Source organism: Lactuca sativa, chromosome 6 (genome assembly GCF_002870075.4).
Source record: "Lactuca sativa cultivar Salinas chromosome 6, Lsat_Salinas_v11, whole genome shotgun sequence".
NCBI classification, from domain to species: domain Eukaryota; kingdom Viridiplantae; phylum Streptophyta; class Magnoliopsida; order Asterales; family Asteraceae; genus Lactuca; species Lactuca sativa.
In genome coordinates this window covers 7,314,385-7,324,713 of record NC_056628.2, presented here as the reverse complement: position 1 = coordinate 7,324,713, position 10,329 = coordinate 7,314,385, and the positions used below count along the sequence as shown (strand labels likewise).

Here is a 10,329-nt window from a genome sequence, read left to right as displayed (position 1 = left end):
TGACCGACCACGTCAGAGAGTTGACCAATGTTGACTTCGTGGATGGGGAGAGGAAATCTTTTGTAACACCAGTTCCAGGTATATATTTATTTTGTATTCTTAGCATTTAAGATTTCAAAAATGGGATTTTAGGTGGCCACGACATGGTGGTGATTACACCACGACGTTGACTCATCCGATAAGAATGCCCTTTTTTTGGACACCATGACATGGCAAGGTGTTGGCCACGACGTGACAACGGTCTGAAGTGTAAAACCCTAAATTATGGGGTTAGTGCTCCTATATAAGGGATATGATGGCTAGGGTTTGCTCACCCTCAACCTCCATCACTCCCTCTTGACTTAGAACAAACCCTAGCCTCCCTTGGTTGTATCTTAAAGATTTTTAGTGGTGTTTTGTGGTTTTGAAGCAAGAAGAAGGTGTTCTTAGTCCAAGATTTGGCAAGTAAGCTCCTCACTACCTTCTTACTCACATTTTGGACCTTTGTAAGTCCTCAAGATCATAACTTTTGTGTGTAACCTTTCTAGATCTAGGATTTTAAGCACTTTCCTCCTTGTTTAAGATGGTTTGAGTGGATGGATTCGATAAAGTTGGCAACTTTATGGATCCTTGAGGTCTCTTTGTGGTTATATGTTCCGAATCTAATGACCTATGGAGTCATTGGTCTCATTCATGAGTTTTGAGCTGATCTCTTTCATTTTTTACCTACCTTGAAAAAGACATGTATTGGACATGTATATCCATAAAGAAAAGATTTTTATGATGTATTTAGGTGTAAGAAAGCCTCTTGGAAAGTATGGATGAGTGGCTTAAGGGATTAAGTACTTAATCCATTTAGTTGGCCATAATAGATGCCATGACGTGGTGATTCTTGCGACAGTTCTGTCATGAGGCTACCACAACGTGGCATATGCTTAGCCACAATGCAGCGGTCAGGTGAGGTTGACTTTGATTGTTGACTTTTTGACCAAACTTGAGGGTTTTTAGGCTATTGATTGAGGATATGCCTCTAATTGCTGTATAGGTGGCTCGTAACACCCCTCTTTGTTTCGTGTGAGTTGTGTTGATTGTCTGCTAGTTTGCGAGGTGAGTTTTATCATTATACTTTGTACTATATTATTTATCCTTTGTGTGTAAGGATGTTGGTTTGCTATGGTGATCTATTAGATTGATACATCTGTTCTGATTACATGTGTTTGCTGGTTATTGTTGTTTGTATATGTCGACATATTTTGGTTGGGTTGAGGCGACCTTACTTTATATTATAGGCCAGAATACCCAAGCGGACTAATTGTTACTGTAGGCCCAAGGAGAGCGGTCCAACTATATGTTGTAGGCTCAGGAGAGCGGTCAAGTTGATATTGTAGGCTTAGAAGAGCGGTCCAACCATTGGATGTAGGCTTAAGTCGTAGTCCAACCATGTGTTGTAGGCCTGGTGTGCATGCATTGTGTGTATATTGTTGTGTGGGGTATTTTGGAGGAACACACAAAGCTTTGACTTACAATTATGGATTTAAATGTTTCAAGTAGTTCGGAGGATCGGGGAAAGGCGAAAAATTGATTGTACACCTTATCCAGTGGTTGATATGTTTTTGACAGATACTATATTTTGATACTCTTATTTTATGATATGGTTGTGAAACAATATTTTGACGACTTATGTTTTATGGAAAAATGGTTTATTCCCTTTTTAAAAATGAAAACTTTTACTATGGTTTTTGGTATGTTACACCTTTTAGAATCCTCTAGAAAGATTAAATAGACTTTAGGTTTGAATGCAGATAAAAGCAGATAATGATATTTGATCCGAAATTCAAACTGCCATGTGTCAGCATGTAAGAGGCCATATGTACACCATGTCTGATTTTTTTTTGGGGGGGGGGGGGGGGGTGGGCTTTAGGGTTGCGTTTCACTATAAATAAGGCCTCTCGGGTTCTATTTACAACAAATGGAATTCAAAGCTCTCTCATCTCTATCAAGTAATCACATCTTTCTTCTTTTTGCGTATTTACTTTGCATTTATCATTTTCCATAGTTGTTGGAAAAGCGATAAATATGCATTAAATCCTAAGGTTTTACTCTATAGCTTACAGTCCTAGAAGAGAAATGAAAACCTTTACGGATAGGAGGCAGATCCATGTAGGTTTCTACAAACAAATCATTTTAAAACAAGAGAAAAAAAGACTATGTCCTCAAATCACAAGTCCCGGAATAACCACCTTCTGTCCCAAAGGTTGAACACGATTCTTGGCTTAAGCATGTGGATGATTCACTTGATGTTTCATGCATTATGCTTGCCACCATGATTCCTGATCTTCAGTGGGATCTGGAACTCTTCGCTGCCTTTGACATGGTTGAACATCTCAAACAGATGTTTGGTCAGCAAGCTAGGATTGAAAGATTTGAAACTGATTGTCCCTTATATAACTGTATCCAATTGACCAACAAACTTTTTTTTGGTTCTAATATACCATCGATTACATGGACACAACCGGTGACATGGACTTCGCGTGGGTTGGTAACCGTCTATCACCAGTATCAATGATATAATAGAACCAAAAAAAGTTTGATGACCAATTAGGTGCAATTAAAACTTTTGTGACCTAATAGGTAAATTTTGTGTTACTGGTTGCCATTTTAGATCATTTTCCCAATATTCAATCGTAAATTTAAATATATGAAATGTAAAATTCTAAATTTTCCAACCTTCTAAAGTAAATACTCAATCATGCATTAGTTAATATTTGAAAATATTTTTTTCTTAGAAAAACTAGATTCAATGCAAAATTGCATATTTTTTCATTAATATCTTATAAATATTAATGTGAATAAACGAACAAATCCATTTCGTAAATCACTCGATATCTTCATATATTATTTATTTTATCGAATTTTTAAACAATGAAATTTCTAAAAATAAATTATTTAAGTAAATACGGATTTTTTATTTATCCATATACTACCATTTATTACTTACCAACTAGATTGCTTAACTAGCTATCAATCTTCAACATTATTTAAATTTAATTTAACCTACACAAATCATACATAAGGTCATTAAAGTCTACTTATAACATGATTCTTTAAATTTATTTCCATAGTATACTTTTTACAACTAATTCATACATATGAATACAAACATTAGGAGTCATATTCTCAATATAGCTAAAAGTGCACATTTTAACTAAATATAAATAGTCAAATTCTAGATCCAATGAAAAAGACAAATTCGAGCCATAGACTTGATCTATAATAAGGTTGATCCCAATTGGCAACCAAACAATCCAAAATAATATCCGTAAGTAAACATCATAAGATATTATGTCATATCCAAATCACGAACACCGCTTTTGTAAGGGACATTAAACATATATCAAAGTATATGCCTAATACAACAACCTAAGAACTTAATGTCATTAACTTATTTTAAATAACATATAATTCTAATATTTAAGCTATGTAATTAAATTTCAATGCAATGCTTGAGGATTTACCTAGTTATTGTTGTTGTTATTACTATATATTCTATAAAAAAGACATTTTTGCTTTCATCACATCTATTTAAAATTCTCATGACTTTTCAGTTTATTTCTGATAATGATTATAAATTAATTAATACTTTTAAATAAGTACAAAACCTAAATTATAATCCTATATTAACTAAACTTCAATATTAAAATACACTCTTTTATTTCTATTATAGAATTATGTCTTTAACTTTTAAGATTTATACATAATTTATTAGTTTGGATATTTTTGTTTATGTAAACCATTGTCATTTTAAAGTCGCAACTCTTAAATAATATATATCAAAATTTTAAAATTTTAATCTAAATATAACGTTAAAAGGTTAACTTGAATCAAATTTTCAATTAAACATAAAAAAAGATTCCAAAAATTATTTTGTAAATAGCTGAAAGTTATAAATTGTCGTTTTAAATGCAAAACCTAAATTATAATCCCAATTTAATTAAAAATATTTCCAAAATTTTGTTATAATAATTAAGAGTTTCTAAATAAGTAGCGTAAAAATAAGACCAAATTCTATAAAAACCACTGTATGTTTGTATTTTTTTTTTTGTTTTAAAAAAACCACTCTACATTTCCTATGTTAGTGAGTTGCACGTAATAAACAAAAAATTATTCGAATCAATAAAAGACAATTATAACTGTAAGCCCTAACATTTATTTGATCGGGTCGGATCGGGTCATAAACTTATTCACGTTGTCATACAATTCCAAGTCACACGTCATATTCTAATAGTAACTAAATGTAATGGACTTGTACAATTTTATTTGCTAAATATTTCCCCAAGAAATCATATCCATGGAAGTATAAAGCTTCAATTTCTGCTCTTTGTCCACTCTCAACCATTACTGCCAGTTCTTCTTTATAGTTATCCTATCAAAATGATTTTCTATTCAGATTTGCCTTTTTTTTTTTTTTTTATTCTTTTATAAAAAAAGTTAATAGTATAATTGCCAGCATATTACTACAAGTTCTAGCAGCGAACCTGTAATATTTGTGAAGAAGTCAAGCTTTTGGCAATTTGCGTATCTTTCGGCCTTAATGGAACGAAGGATTCTTCTGGTATTAACTCCAAATCATCTTTCCTTAATCCCAACCACTTGATGTTGCAAGCTGAGTAAATTTTACATTTTTGATCCTTTGAGTTTAGCACTTTTTTCGTTTGCTTCTTAAGGTTATCAGTTTGCAAAACTAGTCCATATTTTAATGTTTAATAACAATTTTGGTCCCTAAATTGTTAAATTTAACTACTCATTGAATAAATAATGACCAAATCCACCAATCAATCCTCTTAAGGACCAAAACTGAAAAAAGACTGAACTCATGAACAAAAATGTAATTTACTTGAAATATTATTGAGGGAACATTTTATCCAAATAACCCTCGTTGAATAATAATAATAATAATAATAATAATAATAATAATAATAATAGTAATACCATATCTGTATGCTTCCAGGCCCATTCCAATACTTCCATATTTGAAGGTGCAAAGAATAGCCAATCCAGCAGGGTTCCTAAAATAAAAAAAATAAAAAAAAAACATCAAAAAATTTTAGGTTTCAATCATATAAGTGATTATGATTCTAATTTCTAGACATCAAAATATCGAAAAGAAAAAAAAAATCCAAATAGAAATCTTTTGTTCTTACCAATCAACTAATCCAAAAATTGGCATTTCAGGGAAAGCCCGACTCATGCGATGAAGAAGAAACCTATTTGAGCAATCCAAGAAACTATGATTTCAATCAACTATCACAAATTAGAAAGAGTAATTACACTTTTGGTCCTTGAGTATAGCTGATTTTTACAATTTTTTGTCCAAAATATAAATTCTTTAACAGAAAACTCTTTGGGACACAAATTGGAAAAAATGAACTATACTTATTACTTACATACCAAAAATCTGATTTACTCAAATGAAAATCTACCTTGTAGCAAGATCAGGGTATCCTTTTGCAGTGATAAGAATGCATGGAATTTGATTGAACACTTTATCCTCAGCCAACCTCTGAAATATCGCATGCTAAACACAAACATATTTAATATTTTGATAATAAAGGAGAAAAAGATTTAATCAAACATAGTACCTTCTCAATCACAATTATATAATTTGCATCTGTCTTCATCACCAGTTTTTCTAAAATGTTCAAGTCACCAGAAATGGCATAACCAGAAGACCCACATTTAGTGCAGTCAACAGTTTCTTGATCAGGCCCTTGTAACAATAATCGACCTGCTATTGATCCTCTACTAGATGCCATGATTCCAAGACTATAACGACTACATCTCAGCAATGCTACCACATCTGTGTTGCATAAATATATGAAAGAAAAGAAAATAAACAGAAATGTAATATCAAATGGTGAATTTTAACCTTGGATAGTTTGATTGACTTGTAGTTGAGTAGTGAAATAATCTGGTGATGAACAAAGCAACTTGTAAAATAGTTCTCTTTGAGTTACTCTCTTTTCCAGAAGTAAAATGCTGTAACACATCTCCATCACTTTCCACACTGATTTGCATAAGGTGGATAAAGTAATGCATAAGAATAAGGAAATTGTGTTGGTTTTATAGTGTCGGATCATATAATAAGTACCTCTTATGAAGGCTTTAGCAGAATTCTCTCTCGTCAATGATTTTGTGCAGAATGAACGTGACAGAAAGATCCATGAAGTTTCGGTTAATAGACTCTGATTCACTCTGCTATTACTTGATTTACGGTTGATCTGTTTCATTCGCAGCATCAATTGATCATTCGCCAATTGAGCAAAAAGAAAAAGAAGAATTAAAATGGTTCCCAATAATCATTGCTCATTTGTACTGTATAACAATACATAGGCTTTCACGAGCAATTCGAATTTCCTAAGTCGATCCAATTCCTATCAGTTTTGTCGATACATGTTGAGGAAATCGAAACCACAATTAGCATATAGTTTCCATTGGTGCTCATAAACATGAATACGCCTTATTTGTTTCAACCTTATATTCAAAATGTAATTACGATTCTGTGGTAAACTTGTAGCTGAGTTGTAACATTCATAGCTTAAATCTCCGACGCACGATACAGGATCATATTGCTTATTGAAAGAAAAAAAAAACATCGAAACAGATCGACATTAATAATCAAACTCAAATGGTGAGGAATTCGGACCATAGGGAGGTTTGAGATGGCTGGAGTTGAAGAGTTCAAATCCTCGAGGAAATTCAGGACGGCTATTTCGATTCTAGCTCGGACCTGATGATTTGGTTCCGAACATTATTGAAACGTCTTTGAAAATTATGAACTAGAATTCATTGAATTGGAAAGAAGAAGAAGAAGAAGAAGAAGTACCTCAAGAGGTGGAAGGATATCGGCGTAGGAAAGGTGTTGCTCGGTGAAGAAGATGGTGGATCTGCGCTCGTCTCCCATGATGCAGCCCTACTGCTTGTGGCCCAAATAGCGCGCCAATTTGCTTTATATATTCAAAAATCAAAATCCTATCTTCACTTCTTTTCTATTAAACATGAGCACGGGTGTTTATTTTAAATAAAATTAAATAAAAAAAGTAAAATCAAGCAAGGAGCTTAAATTTATAAATTGGATTTCATTTGACAGCCGAGCTGGTTAGAAAGAAACAAAAATAGGATGTTATAATAAGAAAATCAATAGAAGTATTATTTTTTGCATTTACATAAAAGGCTAAATTTAAGAAACTCTTAATATAAGAGTCACCATTAACAATTCTCCTTTAAAGAAACTCAAATCCATAGGATACATAACACTTAAAACAACAATAAAAAACCACCAATTATCATCTTCCATTATCATACACTGGAGTTGATATAAATCCTACCCTTTTAACAGCTATGGTTAAAACTTAAAAGAAAACCAACATTAACATAAACTTAACCCCCAATTTTAGAAATAAATAATAGTTCTAACAATTTTCCTAAGTAAAACAACCTCGGAATCCGCTAACAATGAACACTATACATCAAATATAGCATACTTGAGATTAATTATCAAGTAACCTCAAACTGTGATGTGTTGGATTCAGAAAGATGTAAAGATCTGTTTCATTCAGTGTCTAAACTTCTGGGATTTGTAAGTGTAAAACTTATGTTTGGTTCAAGATCACCATATGTTTCTTTGAAGAAAGGTGTAGTAGCAAAAGGTTCAAATCTTGATTTTCTGGATTTTTGTTGTTCTTGTTGGTAATGGGTAAGAAAGCTTTCGAGTACGACCTACAAATATAAATATTAAATAGAAAGATGATTCTATTAGATGATGGAATTAGAATTCAAGATTGATGTAAATCTTTGAAATTATAAAGGTTATAGCTAAAAATGGAAGTGGGTATTGAATTTGCAAAAAGAAACGTGTCTTTTAATGAATTTGGAACAAAATCATAAGTTGGAGTTTGACTTGTGAAGGTCAAAATGTATGTTTATTAGTTGACAATTAAAAAAGTCTTTCCTACTTTTTAAATTTACTTTTTTCAACAACATAATTTATTTAGAGAATAGCAGAGAAAGAAGAAGTTGCAACCACATAAACCAATCAACCAAAAAAACGAAAACAACAAAACGTTGTCGAAAATAATGTGGAAAAGAAGCTTTTTGGCCTAATAGACAACACTAACTTTACTTTATGATTATAATACAATCTTAATACAAATTCGATCCATATATCACATGTAAAGACTTAATTGAACTTAATTAAATCACATGTAAAGATTTAGCTGACCTTAGATAATATCAAGTAAATAGTAATTAAATAGTTTAGATAGGATTAATATGCAACTTAAGCGAAAGTATAGGGTCTATTGTTGTACTTATCGCATACCACTAAACATTACCGGGTCATTAGGCGTATGTTCCTCGCAATGGGAGGTCGTTCATCTACTTACACCCGATACCAGTCCCTTATGTTTAGTAATTTCCAGATTCTCCCCGTAATTTTAGCTTCATTCTTATAACAAGAATAATTTCCGTACCACAGTCATAATTCTTAACAAACCAATCATCATGGGTCCATCAACATGTTTCTTCGTGTTCTTTTCGCTCTTCCTTGGGGCGTATGCGAGGCTTCATCCAGTGATGCACCCAATCGAAAACGAAACTCGAACCGTGAGTCCAGACGTGATTGCGAAGGCATGCGAACCATCTATGGAGAAAGACTTCTGCATTTCGGTCCTCAAAACTCAATCCATCGGCGACATTAAGAGCTTGAAACAGGCGACCTTCGTGGCACTCCAGACTGCATCGCGTGAAGCGGTGGCCACAGCTGAGTTGATAAAGATTACGAGGCAAAAGGAAGAGGAGAAGGACGTTGTGGAGGATACGATAGAAGAGGAAACGTTGGCAGATTGTAGCCAGAGCTACTCAAGCATCGTGGACATGCTGGCGGATGCGACCAGTGCATTGTTGACAGGGCCTAATCAGTTGGACGTGGGGGTTCAGATTCTGGCTGCAATGACGACGGCAGAGACGTGTGGAAAGAGCATTAGCGCTGGGAAGAAGACTCGTCAAGTAGAGGAGGTGGCTAAAAAGAATGAAAACGTCAGGAAGTTGTGTTCAAATGCTTTGAGCATTTACAACGTCTATGCCAAGGGAAATTGATGGTAGTGATTTAATTGATTAATGATAATTTGTGAATATTATGTAGTTTGATTTTAGAAATTAACTGACATTTGAAGAATCATGTTTTTTTCTTTCAAAACGATAAACAAGCATAATCATGTTTTTTTCATAACCCGACTATGTTATCTTTTTACTAACATGAAAACAATTCAACTAAATCACACAAAACACGACTAATATAAAATAATAATCTGTTTACTTAATGGTACAAATGTGTCCCACACATAAGAATCGCATATATAACTAAGCTCAAAAACAAAATAAGAGTTTTCAAACCTATAACATCAAAAAAGAAAATCGTTCAAACGTATGTCTTTGTTTATCCTTTCTATCCAATTACATAATAAGATAATATTACTAGTGACTAGTGAGTTCTTGTAAACACAACTCTTCATTGCCTACCAAACAATAAAAATAAATATAAACATGTTAAAATAGTTAAAACACTAATAATGATAATCGAGATTTCAGTAAAAAAAATCAAAACATAATTACCTTTCATTCCAAACATCTAATCTTTCGTTCAAATTGGAGCTTCAAAATCATTGTTTCCTTCACATATACTGACTTGGTCGTTAAAATACATACTTGGACCAACATTCTTCAATTATACGAACCACATCCACAATTAAATGCAACACTGAATACGAACCACACATAAAGCACTTGGAAGCACATATACCCTTAAACACCAATTTTGACTTAGACTCTCAATCAAATTTCATTGACTCACCAATCATTTGCATGGATTCGGATCAGCACTGCCTCATTGTTTTCTTTTTACCTTGAATCCGAAGAGCTTGCGTTCAACTTATAGGGAACCTCAATTAAATCAACAACAAAACTTTGACCACTATGAATTATCGGTTCATGAAAGATCACAGGATCTCATGAAATATTTCTTCGGATCAAAATTTAATGTGTGTTCAAAATTTGATCATGTATGAATTTGTCAAATCAAGATCTATCTTCGAACAAATTGCACATATCTTCAAGGTAGGACCTTGATACCGATTGTTGTAACATGAGACCCAAATTTGCATGCCTAAATTAAGAACGACATAATTGACAATATATGAATTCATGTTGCACTTTTTTCATTATCTTTTGATTTTTCAAATGCCCATTCCACCATGGCTGAAGTTGCATGTGTTCCTCCTAGAAATTTTCCTCATA

General features: G+C 32.9%; 2 protein-coding genes across 2 annotated transcripts; one reads left to right on the top strand and one right to left on the bottom strand.

The window, feature by feature from the left end:
* Nucleotides 1–4,203: 4,203 nt before the first annotated feature.
* LOC111900987 (meiotic recombination protein SPO11-2) lies at nt 4,204–7,972 on the bottom strand. Its single transcript, XM_023896855.3, has 10 exons — nt 6,863–7,972; nt 6,683–6,766; nt 6,128–6,257; nt 5,906–6,043; nt 5,619–5,836; nt 5,460–5,554; nt 5,181–5,243; nt 4,969–5,045; nt 4,515–4,642; nt 4,204–4,402 (listed from the first exon to the last, which is right to left on the bottom strand). The coding sequence occupies exons 1-10, from the start codon at nt 6,938–6,940 to the stop codon at nt 4,268–4,270; spliced, it is 1,146 nt and encodes a 381-aa protein (XP_023752623.1). The 5' UTR covers nt 6,941–7,972; the 3' UTR covers nt 4,204–4,267.
* A 566-nt stretch (nt 7,973–8,538) lies between these two features.
* Nucleotides 8,539–9,132, top strand: LOC111900986 (uncharacterized). The gene has a single exon (XM_023896854.2). The coding sequence runs from the start codon at nt 8,539–8,541 to the stop codon at nt 9,130–9,132; it is 594 nt and encodes a 197-aa protein (XP_023752622.1).
* The last annotated feature ends 1,197 nt before the right edge of the window (nt 9,133–10,329 follow it).